Source organism: Chanodichthys erythropterus, chromosome 6 (assembly GCF_024489055.1).
Source record: "Chanodichthys erythropterus isolate Z2021 chromosome 6, ASM2448905v1, whole genome shotgun sequence".
Taxonomy (NCBI): Eukaryota; Metazoa; Chordata; class Actinopteri; order Cypriniformes; family Xenocyprididae; genus Chanodichthys; species Chanodichthys erythropterus.
The window spans coordinates 3,268,732-3,288,679 of NC_090226.1; the positions used below are offsets into that span (position 1 = coordinate 3,268,732).

Below are 19,948 nucleotides of genomic sequence, written 5' to 3' on the forward strand. Positions count from 1 at the left end.
AATCTGATGTGCACCTCTGGATGACAGGATCTCCTTCATGAGGAGAAAAGAGGAGAGAGGGAGCAGAGCAGGATTTAATGGGCCCACTGTCCACATCACTGTCAGAGCGTTAGTCCATTTTGTCCAAGCATGTGATAAGGAGGGGAGAAGAGACAGAAACAGCTTCTGGAGATTCATCTCAGCAATGACTGGAGAAGCGATCTACTTCAGTGGTTTAATACTGCTTGTATTCTTAAAAAAAAAAAAAAAAAAAAAAAAAAAAAAAAAAATATATATATATATATATATATATATATATATATATATATATATAAAACAAAAAAATACACTCAGTAAATACAAAAGCACTATGTAATCATACTAGAGGAACACAAAAGGAGATATTAGGCAGAAGGTTTTATGCCACAGCTAATAAATCTAATTTCTGCTTTGTTAAATTTTAGATCATAAGAACTCAAGGCTCAAGGTTTGGCTTGTTAGCCCCTGCTGGTAGATTATTATAACTACATCATCTGGCTGCAAAAAGCATATTTTTTTCCATTGATGGCCATTCAAAAATATCTGTTCTTTATTGGCATTGAACCTTTATCATTAATAGAATCTTTCAATTAATTGCACAAAAGGTTCTTTATAGTGGAAAAGGATTCTTTAGATTATTACAATGATCTTTACACTAAGAAAACGGTTCTTTTATGAACGTTTTACTGAAAGGTTCTTTAGGGAACCATAAAGTGGTGTTTCTTAATGGCATGACTGTGAAATGCCCCTTTTATAACTTTTATTTTTAAGAGTGAACTTAAATTTAAGTCTGTTTCTCACATACATGGATTGTAATATAGTGCAAAATGTTTTAAAGGGGTTCTTGATTTTGATTTCATTTTTTTAACTTTAGTTATTGTTTAATGTTGCAGTTTGAGCATAAACAACATCTGCAAAGTTACGACGCTCAAAGTTCAATGCAAAGGGAGATTTTTTCTTTTGACGAAATCACTACAACAAACGGCTGGTAGGGACTACAACGAGCTTCTTCCCAGGTTGGTGACATCACTAACCCTAAAATTAACATAAACCCCGCCCTGGGAACGCACAACAAAGGGGGCGGGGCCATGTTGGGCTGCTTAAGAGAAGAGGAAGAGTTGTTGTAGTAGAGTGTTGTTGTCATGCCGTCATTTTAAGCCAGTATGCTTCACAAACGAGGCTCAATTCAACACTGGATTTGCACAAAAGATGAACATGACGACACATGCTAGTGGATGAGTTGAATCATCTCCACAGCAACTTCATAAATTTATCTGCTAGAAACGTCTAAAAAGTTGTAACTTCTTCCTGAGTCTCTCCATCAGTGTCGACTCCGGTTTGAACAATTTAAGGCTGAACACTGTTACTGACAATCCTCATTTTGGCTGCGTGAGATTCTCCAGCTTTGTTGTTGTTGAGCTGTTAAAGCCCCACCCTCTTTTGTAAAGGGGGGCGGGAGCAGCAGCTCATTTGCATTTAAAGGGACACACACAAAAACATGTTTTTGCTCACACCCAAATAGGGGCAAATTTGACAAGCTATAATAAATGATCTGTGGAGGATTTTGAGCTGAAACTTCACAGACACATTCTGGAGACACCAGAGACTTATATTACATCTTGTGAAATGCAGCATAATTGCTGCCCTTTAATATTATGTTTATTGGTCACAATATGCTTTCATTATATTTCTTCCTAACTCATATTGGTTTGAAATGACATGAGGGTTAATAAATGTTGACAAAAATGTTTTCAATTAACTATTCCTATAAACTGATGATGAGTGCCTTACGGTTCTCTATACAGTTTCATAAAACATGTTTGAAAAAAAGAACCGAAGATGTTAGATAACGAATAAACATGAAGCACACACTAACAAATAAAAGAAAATGAGAGAAAGAAAACGAGGCAGCAAGAAAGAAAGACTGGAGATCCTGCGATTTTGGCCCTGTTACTCTATAGATCTGCCTCGAGCGTACAGAAACTTATCTGCCGTCATCTGAAAGAACCTCTAAAGTTCAAAATCCAGGGAAAAGTCTGGCTCGCCTCCACAATTATTTATTTTCCAAAGGCTGTCCCTAATCACAAATAAATAAGTGCTCAGACAGAAACGTTGAGAGAGAATGAGATATCGGGAGGAGAGGGTGTCTATCATAGCGGCAGATAACTGCTAGATATGATTGCCTTGATAAGAAACCATAATTTGGCTTTTAGAGATAGCCACAGGGGTTGCAGAGCCAGCTACACTGATTCAGTGTGTGTGTGTGTGTGTGTGTGTGTTTGCCTTCCTACACATTTTATCTTCCCCGTTGAAGAGCTTTTTATCTCTGATGATTTTCTCTCCTTTTTTATGTGTTTTTTTTCTCTGCCAGAAGGTAAGATCACATACCCACAGAAGCCAAGAGTGGCATGTTTTAAAGCGATGGACAAAATACAAATATTTGAAAATGTATTTCATGGCAATTATGTCAAGTTTCATGGCCCTGGCGCTGCACTGAGCCACAGCCTGGATGCCTTAATTTGTATAGAAATTGTAATCATTTGTTCATTTCAAGGTGAAAATTGCATTTTTTAATTTAAATTGTATCCTGCGTGATAGGCTATTATCTAGAAAAATTGTCTCTGTGTATTGTGCTCTATGCCCAGGCGTTACGGCTGTTAGCAGCCCTCTTACGTTCAGAAGAGGCTTATGTGTGAATCCCGAACAAAACCCCGGTTTGTTCTTCCGTAAGGGGCTCCTCTGTCTGAGCTCATTTGCATTTTAGTTATTAATATTAATTAGTCTGCGAGCCAAGCTCACACAGATTTTTATATGTAAATCGAACCTGGCTTCACAGCGGCGTTATCTCGGCGAACCATCTCTCAGATTCCCAACTTCAGTGGCCCTTTATTCTTGCGCTTACCGCTTATCTACAGAGCGGAGAGGTGTGCGAGCGCATGTGCTCGTGTGATGCGATCCGTGTGAAGAACAGAATGGGAAAAACAAACAATTCCGACGTGCATATGCGATACGTTCCGTGCTGAGACGTGCTCGCGAGAAGTGGAGAACTTCTTCAAGCTCTGCTTCAGAAGTTGAAGATGCACTCGACTTCAACGAGGGGACAAAGTAAGACAGCGGCTGGTCTCCTGAAGACTTATCCCAATCCGCCCTGAGATGACAATGACACATTCAAAACGAATCGACTTGAAATATCTTAATTCGACTTGCTTTTGCAAATTTAAGGCCTTACATAAAAAGGCAATATTGGAAGATGTTCTTTCGGAGATCTCCCGCTGCCAAAGATGAGACTGAAATCCCAGCTTACAGAGGCCTCTGTCTGTGCAAAGCTGGAGTCAAAGTAGGACGTCAGACAGGCCGCGGCGCAGGTACATTATGTATCGCAGAATAATTACGGGATTTAGAGAATTACGGGTCTCCGTAAGTGCTTTCACTGTGACAGCCATGACAGTCGGAAACAGCGCAGCTCTCTTAAGACACATAAGCCTCAGAGAAGAACACCTCCAGTGTAATCTGACTGGATCAGGTCCTCTGTGGCTCTTTAAACCCTCATTTTCTTACATATATATGTAGATATAAAAAAGGCTCACGGCCAAGAAGTGTTCAAATGAAATCATGCTGATTTGTTGTTTTGTTTGCATCCATAGGCCTAGGTTAAAAAAAAATCACATATGAGATCTCGTTAGTATCCTAATTGTTTCACCTACATGGCAATTAGATTAAATGGAGAGCATATAGAGATTTCCAGAAAACATCTCAACAAGGTCTCAAAAGCCACTGCAGGTCTTGATGCCCTTTCCGATATCTGCATTTACACTATACATGGCGAAACAACCCAAGGTAGAAATGTACTGACCCAGTAAAGCTTTGGTCGAAAAGGAAGAAAAAATGGTGCAATAAGCATGCAGATGAAATGATAATGCAAACCTTTGCTTTAAAGGCCAGCAAAACATTGGTCTCTTAAGGCAGAGACAAAAGAGGATAGCCCTTGTTGCAGCCTGCATTGAAGTGATCATGGTTGAGTTGATATCATTCGCCACCATCGCGTTTTCAATGATGTATGACTTGCATTGACGGGAATATCTGATCTGTCCACTTACATTGCAGATGCAAATGCACACTCTAAAAAATGCTGGGTTGTTTCAACCCAATTTTGGGTCAAATATGGACAAACCCAACCACTGGGTTAAAGCTCTAATTTTTTAACCCAACAGTTGGGTTTTTTCCATATTTGACCCAAAATTGGGTTGAAACAACCCAGCATTTTTTAGAGTGCACGTGTCTGATTCATATCCGATTTATTTCCACATATGAATGAGGCCTGAAACTGATCTGAGAATATAGAAATCCAGGTTCTTTTTTTCCTGCTTACACATTTGTGGGTCATATCTGATCTGTGCCACATGCATGGGAGGAAAATATCAGAACTGGGTCACTTGAACCATGTAATGTAAATGCAGTCAAACTGTGCTCAGATTTGACTAAATACCATCCTCAACAATGACATTGTAAAAACAAAACACTGTTCTGATATACTTGAAAAATTGAGTAACCAATTTGTGTTTGGCCAGTTTGACTTTACCTGCTTTCAACATGGATCTTTAAGTAAAGCAAACACAAATTGCCATTTAAACACACTAAAAATCGCAGAAACTAAACTCAAATGAACAAGCTCCAATAAACCTGTTACAGTTAGAAATAAGAGCGTTTGACTGTTACTCTCACTAAACAGGTAAATGAGGTAATTTTATGTTACACTGTTTTCTAGCCTCAACTTTAATAGTTCTCACCATTTCTTCAGAGGATATGGCCAATTGTTTTCCATATATTCATTTTCTTTAAAGTATCCTTGAAAGGGGGGTTGTCAAACAGTGGTGGCTTTTTCTGGACCTCTGCGATTAACTTCTCCGCAATGACGTCTACCATTTTAAATGCACAAGCACAAATTAGAATGGATTCTTAGTGTTTTATTGTTAAACAGCTGGGAAAAAAATGATATAGTTTCTCTATATCATTATAATTATAGCTGTGGTGTGGATTTTATATTTAGAACAATTTTTAGAACTATATCTTTATCATTATCTTTATAGTTATCATTCTTGGTGTGAATGTGCCTTAAATGTTATTATACTAATCTGAGCGAAAATTGCTTCAACGAAAGTCTATGAACTACATAAGAAATGTTTTGCTGTTGTTTGGTATATTTCGATAGCTCTTTTTTTTCTCCACAACTCTGAAAGTGGGGCAATAATGGCTTCATTAAACTGGCCTTCACTCAGTTTGTTGGCTTTCGCTGGGCCAGGTCCATCAACCTCCTCATTCTCCATGCCTGTCCAGTCCTGCTTCCTCACCACTAACTTTCCTGAGCCCTCGCTCCCTTAAATGAGATCCAAATCTATCAGCCCTCCACTCGCTGAGCGGCCAGCTCAGTCTATGCAGATGCCTCTCGCTGTGGGGCCTGCGTCCTGGTAGATAGGAGTCCACCGGCATCCTCCTCTCCGCGGCTCAAGAGTTTCATTTCCATCCCTCTGATCTAAACAAGCCCATTACTGGCAGGACACAAGCCCGGGCCCCTGGAGAAAGCTTGTGGCTAAGCCACCGTGGCTCATAGCCACCTTCAATGGCCATACGTCTGGTGTAGGGACCACATATACGGCCCGGCACTTTATCAGAACCTCTCCAGAGAAGCGAGGGGAATTGGCTCTTGTGGGTCTCGTTGAATCCTTCTCCTGTAGTCAATCAATTACAGGATCAAAAGGGGAGAGAGGAGAGGGTAACAAAGACGAGGACACACGGTCGACTGGGCGGTGCCTCGTGGAGGAAGAGAATTGAAGAAAGAGCAGTGACGGAAAGGCCTGAGGATCGGTGTTAGAGCTGACGGGACAGCCAGAACACATGCTTTAGCTTAATCCAAAAAGAGACTTGAAACATCTCACACATGCATCCAAGGCAGGTTAACGACGAAAACACAAAGGATAAAGAGCACATTGTGAAAGACCATAACACAATCATATGTGGCTGTCAAGAGGTTCAAACACTAGCTCAACCTATAGATTTGTGCTCTGCAAAGCCATTGAAATGAATGGCACTAGCAACGGCAAGGTCATGGGTTCGATTCCCAGGGAATGCATGAACTGATCAAATGTATACCTTGAATGCAACGTACGATGCTTTGGATAAAAGCGTCTGCCAAATGCATATAATGAAAAATGAATCACAGAGGTATGATGTTCTAGAAGGTACTTTGGAGATAATTTCAGCTACAAATAGATATGGGTTTACAACAAGGATAAAAAGTACACATTTTGTGCAATGACTTATTGGCTGCTGAGAGCATGAAACCATTCAAATTCGCCTCATGCCTCATGTCACGTTAATAATTTTTCTATGTTGTTTTTCCTATGCATTATAATATTATTATGTCTTGAATATGTTTTATTTTAAGGACATTTTAATGATCATTGCATGAGTCAGAGCAAAGTATTATATAATATCTAAACTGAAAAAGGAATTTGATTTAGAAACAATTTTCACTCTGAAGTAGTATTTTTCTGTAATACTCCAATCATCTGTTTTATTTGCAATTTCGAAAAATGATGACCAGTTTTTCTGATGCCCACACACTAAACAACTGAGAATCACACACTGCCCAACTTTTCAAGTTCCTAAAAACAACAAACTCATCCATAAAATTGCGCCTTGTTACTAGGAGACACATGAAATATGAAAACAACGTGTTCTAAATATCAGCTCAAAATATCAAACATGTTTGATATCCTTTGACTGGATGGAATCATAAAGCTAACAAATTGCACTGTTAGTCTATCCCTCACAGCCTTTTTTTCATTCCTGTCAAAAAATAATGCCTTTTAACTTAAACCTTAACTTTCTCTCTCCTGGGTGCCACAACAAAAATGGCTGCCCACTGCTCAGGGTGTGTGTGTTCACTACTCACTACTCCTAATGTGTGTGCACTATCTTGGATGGGTTAAATGCAGAGGACAAATTTCGAGTATGGGTTACCATACTTGGCCTTCACTTGTCACTTTCACTAAGGTCTGTTATGTGCAACTGTGACTGTGTGGTGGTAAATAAAGATTCAAAAATGCATTATATTTAAGTTTATCAGAAAGAAACAATGGATGCATTGAGTTTTCACCAACATGATCAATTGAAATCACCTACAGTATGTGTAAAGTATCCAGTAGGTTGTTGTTAGGACAGCAGCAGCTGCTTTTGGTATCATGCGGTTTGGAATCTGCATCTATGCCATCAGCATACCAGCAGTTCCTGTGACAGCGTGTCCAGCAGTCATTCTTCAGAACCTGCCATGAGTCCAGGCCAAACCAGACTACAGACAGACTGACGGTCAGGAGGAATGCCATAGCTGGACAATGCAGAATGAGTGACTTCCCACAGCTGTGCACTAACTTGGGTTCCAGAGTCTATTCATGTGCACAAAGAACCTATTGAGAAAAAGGATAGTCATTTTAAGGTATTACACATGCTGTAGCAGATGGTATAGGATACTTTCATTTTACCATTTCTAAGTAATAATATATAGACTAATTGGTATCCTCCAGATGATGATTTAAAGGATTAGTTCACTTCAGAATTAAAATTTCCTGATATTTTAATCACCCCCATGTCATCCAAGGTGTTTATGTCTTTCTTTCTTCAGTCGAAAAGAAATAAAGGTTTTTGAGGAAAACATTCCAGGATTCCACATGCTCGTCTTGCACTGCTCTGCGATGCACCACGCATTACATAATCATGTTGGAAAGGTCACACGTTACATAGGCAGAAGTACCGATCCGGTGTTTACAAAGCGAACGTGCAAAGACTAAGTCAAACGCCCTTTACAAAAAAAGGTAAAACAACGATGTCGGATGATTTTAAATTTGGAGACAAGATACCTGCCTCATATGTCACGCGTGACCTTTCCAACATGATTACGTAATGCGTGGCGCATCGCAGAGCTAGTGCAAGATGGTTAAAAAGTATATACATTTTCATTATTTCTTAGAAAATGACAGATCGTTTTGCTAGATAAGACCTTTATGCCTCATGTAGGATCATGTAGAGCTCTTTGAAGCTGCACTGAAACTGACATTTGGACCTTCAACCTGTTGAACCCTGGTGAAGTCCACTATATGGAGAAAAATCCTGGAACGTTTTTCTCAAAAACCTTAATTTCTATTCGACTGAAGAAAGAAACACATAAACATCTTGGATGACATGGGGGTGAGTAAATTATCAGGAAGTTTTAATTCTGAAGTGAACTAATCCTTTAAAGAACAGATCTAGGGGAACCTGATACTCTGATATTTTCTGAAAGAATTGGTGCAACCTTCAAAAAGAACAGAGGGTGCAAACCTTATCAATTCATAGTTTTCATGCGACGTCACACCCAGCAACGCCCACCTGGAGGGCAAAATAAGGCTTTTCTCCATTGCCCGCCAGTTATTTTTACCAGGTTTGTACTGACCTACCAAAATACTTACATTAGTACTTTGACTCCTGTTCTTCATTGAGCATATTGGTCTCTTTATGTGGCTTAATTCCCCTACAGTACTAAGTACTAATGTAGAAAGATATAGCTACACCTTATTGATGACTATGTACAAGCAAGCAGATGAACCCAGAATATGAACACAAGCGTGTTTCCTTTAACAAACCATTATAATCTCCTCAGTCCAAAGTCCAAAAGGAGTTCCTAGAACTAAAATCGTTCCTTTTTCCAGCAGTGCGAATCTCCTTGGTCTTTAAAAATGACTGACATTGACTGAATGATCAAATTTAGCACTCTTATGGAAATATGATTTTGTATAACCATCATTTAAATCGGATGAATTACAAATTGTTTGTCATAAATCAACATTTCAGGAAAATGTTATGGGGTTTCAAATCAGAATATGCCTTTCTGTTATGAAACAGGGTGTGGATTTCCTCTGTAAAGACACAAGGACTTTATTTTGGGAAGACACAAGAAGTGAAAAGGGAAATAAATTATATACCAATATTCTTAGGAAATATGAGATATTCTTATGAAAATGATGCCAAGTTATTACTACCATTTTTACACTTCTTTTTTCCATTACATGTTGCCCCAAGAACATATTTATATGCAAATTAGATACAATGTAAAGACATGCTGTATAGAATAGGACTACCCATTTACGGCCATGTTTACACACATGCAATATAATATAAAGTAAAAATGCATATCAAATCATTCTGTTATATCTTTGATAACATAGTTGAGAATAATCTTTATACAAGGTTAAAAGGTTAAAAATAGCCTGAAACCTAAAAATTAATTGAATGAATAAAACCATGGCAATATGCATACACTCTAAAAAATGCTGGGTTAAAAACAACCCAAGTTGGGTTGAAAATGGACAAACCCAGCAATTGGGTTGTTTTAACCCAGTTGTTGGGTTAAATATTTGCCCAACGTGCTGGGTAGTTTTATTTAACTCAACTGTTGAATAAAAATGACTGTATTGCTAGCTTAAAATGAACCCCAAATATGCTGGAAATTAACATTTATTAATATGTTTAATAAATGAGCATTTATTAATAAGATAATGAATAATAAACAATAAACATTTATTAAATTGCTTATTAATAAATGTACACCTTTTGATTATTATTATTGCCTCTAGTAATTATGTGTCTGATTTTGGATTCATTTTAAGCCAGCCATATAGTCATTTTTAATCAGTAGTTGGGTTAAATAAAACTACCCAGCAGGTTGGGCAAACATTTAACCCAACCACTGGGTTAAAACAACCCAATTGCTGGGTTTGTCCATTTTCAACCCAACTTGGGTTGTTTTTAACCAAACATTTTTAGAGTGTATAATCAATATGCAATATGCATATAATCTAGCACAGCTTTCATAATCAAACCTTTTAAACATCATGTTATAAACATCAAATGTTGTCAAACAAAATCAACAAATGGTACTTTGAAATAAAAGGCAAACTCTGGAATGTTTGATCCTTATGTCAGTTTTAGATCTTTAATTGATAACATTTACGCCAGTGTTACAGTAAAGACACCAACAGGCTGAAGGTAGTAAATACCAAATACAAGGTTCCCACTAAAGCTACTACTTCAAACAGCAGAATAAATTATACCATGGTAACGTACACACATGCTGAAAGGAAATGGGAGGAAAGCATAAACACAAATGCTAACGAAAGCAGGTCCCCAGTTTGACGTCCCAGAGGGGCATGATGGATAATATTTTTAATATCCAAATGTTGATTAACAAAGGTGTTAGCCGTGGATGCTCTACACTAGAAGTCATTTCATTTTCATTGCTCATTTGATGAAGATATCGACAGCTGAAAGTTAAGGGGACGGGGTTTGGGTCAGGCGGTTTCATTAAGAGTTCTTGTTCGCTCGAAGATTCGTTAAGGGATTCATGGAGTCAGTTGAAGCAGTCATTTAGCACCAAACACTGCTGTGTTTCCCACAGTCTGTTAAATAAGCCATCAGTCACTTCCATTGCAAGGTTTCAGCCTCCAAACGGTGTTTCATCCTCACTATATGGATCCACGAATGTTAAGCAGAGCAAATACGATTCAAATTCCATTTCATTTTAAGTGTGAATGTCTTTTATCGAGAGCTTCTCACATACACTTTGAATCCTAAGAAAAATGATACATATTAACTATTGAAAGCAAAGAAACCAAAGCAGTAAATATAAACACAAAATTACAATATAAGACGTACAGATATCCCCTGCTTCATCTACCACACAACACCTTTCTGTTTTAGTATAAAACATATTCTTTATAAACAAACAATAAACGATCTGCTTCATCTACTGTACAATTCCATTTATGTGTCAAAATGTCACCTGCAAGTGCTACACGAATGTCGAAAGTTCACAACTCTTTTTTTGTACAAACTTGTGAATGCAAGAGATCTTAATTACAGGAGATTTGGGTGTGTTTTTGTAAAAGAGAAAATAAAAAGCAGAAAGAAAAAGAGAAAGCAAGAAAGAGTTTGAGGAATGTTGTCAAAATTATACTCTATACCGTTCAAAACTTTGGGGCCGGTTAGATTGTTTTGTTATGTTTTTTGAAAAAGTCGCTGATAATTTTAATCAGCAAAGATGCAATAAATTGATCAAAAGTGACGGTAAAGACATTTAAATTTAACTTTCTATTCATCAAAGAATCCTGAAAACAGAAGAAATTCCACAAAAAGATGAAGCGGCATAAACTGTTTTCAACATTGATACAAGAAATCAGCATATTAGAATGATTTCTGAAGGATCATGTGATGCTGGAAATTCAGCTTTTGATCACAGGAATAAATTACATTTTAAAATGTATTCAATCAGAGAACTGATATTTAAATTGTAATAATATTTACCTTTTTTTTTTTTTACAGTATTTTTGATCAAATAAATGCATCTTTGGTGAGCATGAGAGACTTTTTTAAAAAACATTTAAAAATATCACGCCGAGCCCAAACTTTTGAACGCTAGTGTACTTGGTCTAAAAACCTTGGTCTAAAATGTTTGCATTGCTTAACTCAAAAGCATAATATTCATGTTTGAAACAGCATCTCTTGACTTGATTTAGTTTGAGGGCAAAGTGTTGCTTCTCTCTAGAAAATTAACGAATTTAAAAAGTCACAATTGTTTTCCAAACAATGCTGTTTTCTTCCCCCCAGATAATCGCTATGGACAAAACGGGCATTTGAGGCGAGAGAAAAATGACTGATCCTCTAAAAGCACTGCTAATTCCCAGCAGAATGCCTAAAGCCAGACTTCCCACAGAGTGGCCAGGTTCGCATGGAATGTCAAGTGAAAAATGAAGGCGGAGAAGGTCAAACCGCTCGGGAACATTACGGCTCTTGGGGTGAGGGGAACCTGGAAAGTGGAAAACCAGCAGTCACACTTCCAACACACACACTAGCCCACTGCTAGCATTTCACGTAAAAAACTTCGGGTTCAAATGAGTAAAAAATGCTACGTGTGGATCTTGAAACAACGAAACATAAACAATAGTTACGATAATCATAATTACAACAACTGTAAGGGCAATCGTAATAACAATACCGATAGAAAACAAGCGAGATTATCTGTTGTAATGACACTGAGATTCATACACGACTATGCACAGCAAGGTGAAAGTATGTTTTGGAAATGGCTCGGAATGCGTTCTTGCTGTCCGTCGACGTGCTTGCGGCTGCTGCGTGGTCCTCTTGTCCGAGTTAGAGGTTCGTGACAAGCCCAGAATCACCACGAGAAGGTCACGTCGAATGGAATGGCAAGAGTTTTGTCTTGAAAATCAGAGAGAAACCTCTCACACGCTTGTGCCGGCTGATGCGGTAAACAGCTCCACCTGGTCGAAGGAGGTGTGTGTGCATCTGAGAGCGTTTGACTCAGTAAGCCTGTCCTGTCTCCACCTGCAGAAGTCCCAGCACCGCCGAATGATCGGCCAGCTTCATCCTCCTTTGAGTCGAGAGACTCACATTCTTGGCCAGGTAGTCCACAGCGGCTGTAGGGAACGACACACAGACACACTGGCATGAGCAGGAAGTTCCACATAAAAGCAATCTCACACCAATTTATGCATTAATGAAACACCACCAGCACACGGAAGGCCTTCATTTTGGTGCGTTTCAATGAATCGGTTCAAAAACTGATTCAAATGTCCATTGTTAAATACTGTGACTGTTGTTTTATAAAATGGACAGAGACAAAATCACACAAACATATGCAAAATTACAATTACGCTTTTCATTTATAGTTACATATTGTTCGTTTTTACCGTAAAAAGACCTGATTATGCTCACAAAATGAAGCCCAAACAGTGCAAAATGATGTTATTTGTGGTTTTAACATGTTTTAATCTCAACACTGCAAAAAGAATGGTTGGCTTAACTTAAAAAAGTAAGTTACCTGGTTGCTTTAAAATTTTGAGTTAATACTAGGGCTGCAACGATTAATCGCAATTAATCGTTTGCAAAATAAAAGTCTGTGTAATATATATGTGTATGTTCTGTGTATAATAATTATGTATATATAAATACACACACATTCATGTATATATTTAAGAAAAATGTTATATTTATATATAAAATATTTATGTTTATATGTAATATAAAATATATATATTTATAATACATGCATACATTTCTAAACTTTATACCTGTATGTGTGTGTATTTATATATACATAATTATTATACACAGAACACACACATATATATTACGTAAACACAGACTTTTATTTTGCAAGCGATTAATCGCGATTAATCGCTGCAGCCCTGAAGGCGATTGGTTTAATCAACAGAAACTCTAAATATTACGTTATCTGAACCACATTAATTAATTATCTAAATTGATTTGACAAAAGAAAAAATGTTGTGATAAATCATGAAAATATCTTTTTACAATGAATGCTTCACGAATCCAGTGTTATTAGTTATTAGTATTATTAATTATAGTAAGTATTAAAATTATGAATTAGTTTTTATTTTTATATTTTAGTTTAAATTTTATTAATTGTTTTCTTAGATTTCTTTTTAGCTTTATCTTTTATTTAATTTGATTTAGTTTTTAGTAATTTTATTACTTATTTCAGTTAGTCAGTACAAGTTTTTTAAGTTTAAGTTTTTCATCTTATATTTTATTTCAGCTTTATTTCAATTACTGAAAGCAATTTTTAATCGTTTTGGTTAACAATAACAACACTTGTTCAACTGAATCATTCAAATAGAACCGACTCATATGAATGATTCATTTGTGATTCAAACATCATATCACAGACACAATCCATCACGTGTGCAGTACAACATTACACGTTTAACACAGTCATCGGTCGCTTCTTTAAACTTCTGACAAATAAAGAGTAATGAAAGATAATGCATACACTAAAATGGGCATTTAGTCATTCAAGGGCCAGAAAGATGGAGAACGCCTGGTGTCATTCATTCAGCTCTGTATGTGTGTGTGTGTGTGTGTGTGTGTATGTGCCAGTCTTTATTACTCCAAGCGTTTGAGATTTCATGCTTCATACTCGCTTCATTTTCAGCAGCTCTCTCGTCTGACTCATTAAACAGATCAGTCCTCTCAATCTCACTCATAATTAACCTGACATTCGCTCGTCAGATCTCTTCAATCAAGCCTCCTGCACCTTCTGATGGACCGACACTACTTCACACACCCACACGTTTACCTAGTTATCTCACTGCAGACAAACCATAGACCTCTATATAAAGCTCATTATAATAACTCAGACTAGCAGCCTATACACGTTAAAAGAAAGCTTTATGCTTTTTTAAATAATAAAAACTAACATTTTGAACCATTTTTACCTTTCAAGACATACTCAAAGAGAGTTTTGTTAGATTTATTACCATTCAAAAGTTTGAACACAATTACTCAAGTTTAAGACATATAACACACATCTAATAGCGGTAGATAGAAGCCAGTGACTTCTGTGACAACATCAGCCTCTGATTATGTTAATTTAATCAATCAATTCTTTCCTGTCCTGAAGCTCATGTGTGTGTGTGTGTGAGGTGACTAAAAGGACATTAGGACCCTAGGGGTGTAAAAGCGGGCTTTGAAGTGCCCGTTTCCCAGTCAAGGGAAGAGTACTGTGACTAACAGAGGAGCCTGAGGCCGATGCTGGGGTCTTTATCAGGAGCATGTGTCTGCCCTGCTCTGATGGGCAGAGGGGTCAGAGTGTCCTGAGATGGTCAGCGGCGGGCACCGCTCACTCTCAGCGGCAGAGAGGAAATGGACTATAATTCAGCTATGCATCAGTGTGATAAAACAATAATGGCATGTGTTGTGCTACAAAATACAGTAATATTGTGAAAAAATATTACAATTTAAAATAAATGCTTTCTATTTGAATAGATTTTAAAATGTAATTTATTTCTGTGATGTAAAGCTGAATTTTCAGCATCATTACTCCAGTCTTCAGTGTCACATGATCCTTCAAAAATCATTCTAATATGCTGATTTGCATATTATAAATATTGCGTATTATAAATGGTCATGTTTGAGCAATTTAATGATTCTGTGCAGAATAAAAGCATTTTTTTTTTTTTTTTTTAAATAGTTACACAAGCAGTTTATGGAAAACAAGTAGTTTGAATTGTTGAGGTAATTCTCAAATGTTCTACATGGCTTTTGCACCAAACACAAGCTATAAACTACAATATAAAGTAGACCAATTAATGGTTTTCACTACTTTATCTTTATTATATCATTTCATTACTATAGATGTTAGGGCTTCTCAGAGATATACTTTTGTTTAAAAGTTTGGGGTCAACTGCAAATAAGGATGCAATAAATTGACAATGTGACACTGGAGTAATGATGCTGAAAATTCAGCTTCGATCACAGAAATAAATTATATTTTAAATATATATTCGGAAAAGAAGACTATGGAAGCTTGTTTCCACCATGGAATAAAAAATACAAATTGTAGCTACAACTTTTTTCTCGCAATTCTGAGATTATTTCTCAGAATTCCAAGAAAAAAAGTCAGAATTGCGAGATAAAAAGTTGCAATAACCTTTGTTTACTTTTTATTCAGTGGCGGAAACTGAATAATATTGTAATAATATTTCACAACGTTACTGTTTTAACTATTTTTGATCAAATAAAAATGCAGCCTTGGTGACTTTCAAAAACATAATAAATCTTACTGGCATTTACAACACATATAGACATATAGACATATATACAGAGTGTATGATGGAGGGACGGTACGTACTCTGGCCGTACTGGCTGTACTGGTATCCAGCGGTGACGGGGTCCACGCTGTAGCTGGTGGCGCTGTATGTGGGGGGACAGTAGGACTGAGAGGAGGCCAGGCTGTCCACACTCTTGATGGGGTCTGAACGCTGGCTGCAGCTCGCTGAGATGGGGTTAGACGCCTCCAGACTGCCGTGGAGAGGAGAAATGGAGAAATCGTGCTGAGGCTGGGACGGGACGGCGCTGGGGTTACTCAAAATACTCATCACCTAGAGAGACACAGAGACAGGTGTTTAGAGATGGATCAGCAGGTTTGGTCCAATAATTCTGCCCAACACTCTTAAAAATAAAGGTTCATTATTGTCATCAATGGTTCCATGAAGAATATTTATGCATGCGCGTTTCTATCAAAGGAAAGGTTTTTTATAGTTTGGGTAAGTAAGTGTCGGGTACCGGTGTTTCGGCCAATCAACATAGACCCTACTCTGAAGTAGAAGCTAATTTAGTCCCCCCGAAAAAGGTGTTCCTATAACTAAAATCATTCCAGTTCCTGCAGTGTGAACGTGCCAAAGAGTGCGTACTTCCACCAATAGTTATAGGAACTATGAAAATGTTCTTCTGGTTTCGAAAGGCCCTCATGCAAAATGACCAATAAACAACAGTTAGCCTTTTATGCAACCATTAAACGGAAGAATATTTAATTGTGCTCAAGAATAATATCAGGTCATTCTCTGAGTGCAAACAGAAGGAAGGGACAGAGAATGAACTTGTGCCAGGCACAGAGCTCAGCCAGCATCCCAGAGTGATTAGCAGTGGCCAGAGAGAGTGATACAGCAAAAGAAAGAGACGGGGAAGCGAGGCCAGACCCATCAGAACCCGGCAGCAGTGCCAAACAGACCCCTGTACCGAGGCCTCCAGCACAACAAGCACTGAGGGAGAAGATAATCCCGCCCCCAGGCTCCAGAAACACCCCCACGCTCATGAATAATAATGAGCAGCGGCCTGAACAGAGCCAAGTACGTGATCTCCCATCCCTAACACACAGGCCCCGCTCTTAAACTAACATTAATGTGAGCTCAAGCTGCTTGTTTATCTGTTTGTGAATTGAGAAACAATACATTTACTTTTACATTCACTGGCAATCTCAATCAATGACAACGTTTGAATGCTACAATACAACTTAAAGACATATACTGTGCAAATGTATATCTGCTAATTTTTTTGTATATGCACTAAAAGACCTACTGAATTCATTAAAATTTGTATACAATCAGAATACACTGTACATATTGTATCACACAATGCAATGCACTTGACTTGACCCTCCATTCATAGTGTGAGGAATGAACCGGAATCAATTACAAACATGATTTTAGCATGTTTACTTCCTTCTTCAATCATTATTATACTTCCAAATAGCATTAATTAAACATGTAATGTGTCAACAACTACTATTTGAAATATTTACTCTTGCATAAAGCATACAATTTTTACACAATGTACAGCAGGCATGAAACACAAGCTGCATTTTGTGTTAATCGTCCATAAAACCATTGGTACATAAATTGCTGCATTAAATTCAACATGACAACATACACAGGAATAATTTCATTACTAATTATCACATAACACCAACAATAAATAAATAAAAATTATCATATAATAACCATAGAAAATGAATTACAAATAAATAAATGTAATGTAATGCAATGTAATGTAATGTAATATAATATTTAAATATAAAAATAGCAAAATATTTAAAAAATAATAATCTTGCAGCATACAATATAAACGGTGTGCATTGCAAAGCGGTCAATTTCATCAACTAGATTCTAGCTATGTTTCTCTACAACACAGAGCAAAAGGTCTGGTGAAAAGGTCATGCAAGAAAGCATATCATGTAAGAAATGCATAAGAGAGAAAGATGAAATAGTGTTTGGGGCTGGAGAAGTGTTTTCCAGGAAGCCCCACACATGGTCTTCCCTCTCAGGCGACAGAAAGCATCCTTCCCAGCATCAGGTTCACGTTGCGTTCTCGATACGCTACGCTGCCCTTTGACTCCCTTTGGCTGCTAAACCAATTAGACCATCACAGCGCTGGTTAAACACACACAGACGTGACACACACATACTCATACCCGTGTGAGTTTAAACACAGTTCACATGGCGACATCAGCACACCAAAAAAAAAAAAAAAAAAAAAAAAAAATCAACCTGCAAAACTACGGCTTGTGCTCGGTGGCAATGTGGCGCACGCAAGCGGACAGGCAAAATTAATCATATTATGATAAATATTCCCTAAATGTCTCACAGGAAATATGGAACACTTGAGGCACATCGGACGCATAACTCTGGTTAGTGGTTTCCTCATGCTAATTCTATCAGTATGGAAGCCCGTTCCACGCACATGTGACATGCATCCACATAAGTGGGAGATTCATTGCCGTGTCTTTATAAGAGACACATGAGATGTGGCCATATGGCTGGAAGATTCATATGTTTCCTGATTATAGCAGATTAGTGAATGGAAAGCACAAGTAGCCCTTGTTGGTGGCCACACGAGGGGGCCGTGACGGCAGCTGCAGGGGTGGGAGAGATTTAGTCGTCGGTTAATTGAAGCTTGATTACACTGCTTCCTTCTTTATATGCACATTAAATTAAAGCGGCAGACAATCAGGACTGACTCCTCTATCAGCGCTTCTAATTATAAAGCACAAAATTCCAGCAGCGCTTCCTCAACAGAGCTGCATTGACCTCCTTTGGAGAGTGAATGAAGGGAAATCTCTGGACCTTTGCTGGAAAGATAGAGCGGTTATTTTTTTTTATCACATTTTGTAATGTCACACTCCTCATTTCCTCATGATAAAATACTGGTATAATGCTGCATGATTGGGGGTACATTTCACATTGACAAAAAGTATGCTTTCTCAGTAAAATTACTATTGGTTTCAGTTAACATATGGTGAATTTGTCAACTATTTGCTGCCACACACTCTAAAAAATGTTGGGTTAAATACAACCCAAGCTATGTTGAAAATGGACAAACCCGGCGATTGGGTTGTTTTAACCCAGTGGTTGGGTTAAATGTTTGCCCAATGTGCTGGGCAGTTTTATTTAACCCAACTATTGTTTAAAAATTACTGTATGGCTGGCTTAAAATGAACCCAGAATAGGTTGGAAACTAAAAAATCAGACACATAATTACTAGAAGCAACAATGATAATGAAAAGTTGAATATCTATTAATAAGCAATTAATGTCAATTGTTTAATTATTATTCATTAAATTTATTAATAAATGTTCATGTAATAAACATTTTAATAAATGTTAATTTCCAACATACTTTGGGTTCATTTTAAGCAAGCAATACAGTCATTTTTAAACAAATAGTTGAGTTAAATAAAACAACCCAGCAGGTTGGGCAAACATTTAACCCAAATATTGGATTAAAATAACCCATTTGCTGGGTTAAAACAACTCAATTGCTGGGTTGTTTAGAGTGCACATTCTCGTCAATTTCACCATTTTGAATTTCCATTGTGATAGAGAAGTGTGCTTAGTTATATTGAACGCACACTTGCAGTGTATAGTACTTAGAATTTATGTATATTTAAGTATATTTAAAAAAAAAAAAAAAAACTATAGATAATATAATATTAATGAAATAAATACAATAAAATAATAATGAAATAAAAGGCCATTAAGTGTACTTAAACTTTCATGACTTAAGTACACTTTTATATAGTGATATTTTACTGTATATTTAAGTATATTTACATATTTATATATTATATAAAAAAAACTATAGATAATATAATAATAATGAAATAAATTAAATAAATTAATAATGACATAAAAGGCCATTAAGTGTACTTAAACTTTCATGACTTGGGTACACTTTTAAAAAATGCACTTTGTGATATTTTACAGTAATTTACCATAAATGCTCGTCAGTACATGATACTTTAACCATATTTCAAAGACAACAAAAGTATTGTGAAGGTAAATAACAAAGTTGACAGAACTTTTGCAGACATACAGTCTAAAATTGTTGGATGACTCAATTACACTGAACTTATGTTCAAGCGATCTCATAAGTGCCTGATTTGTGCAACAGACACGCTACACAAAGTAGTACTAGAAAAACTGCTCTCCAAAGGAGTTTAACATTAGCATATGACTAAGCTAACA

At 37.1% G+C, this 19,948-nt stretch overlaps 1 protein-coding gene across 6 annotated transcripts in view; it reads right to left on the reverse strand.

Moving 5' to 3' along the window:
• Positions 1-10,027: 10,027 nt before the first annotated feature.
• Positions 10,028-19,948, reverse strand: part of pax7a (paired box 7a) — an 83,815-nt gene continuing 73,894 nt past the window's right edge. For all 6 annotated transcript variants that reach the window (XM_067387744.1, XM_067387743.1, XM_067387741.1 and 3 more), the window contains 2 exons: positions 15,779-16,028; positions 10,028-12,542 (listed from right to left, as the gene is read on the reverse strand). In XM_067387744.1, coding sequence (XP_067243845.1) covers positions 12,427-12,542; positions 15,779-16,028 — 366 coding nt within the window. In that variant the 3' untranslated portion in view covers positions 10,028-12,426. The remainder of the gene's footprint in view (positions 12,543-15,778; positions 16,029-19,948) is intronic.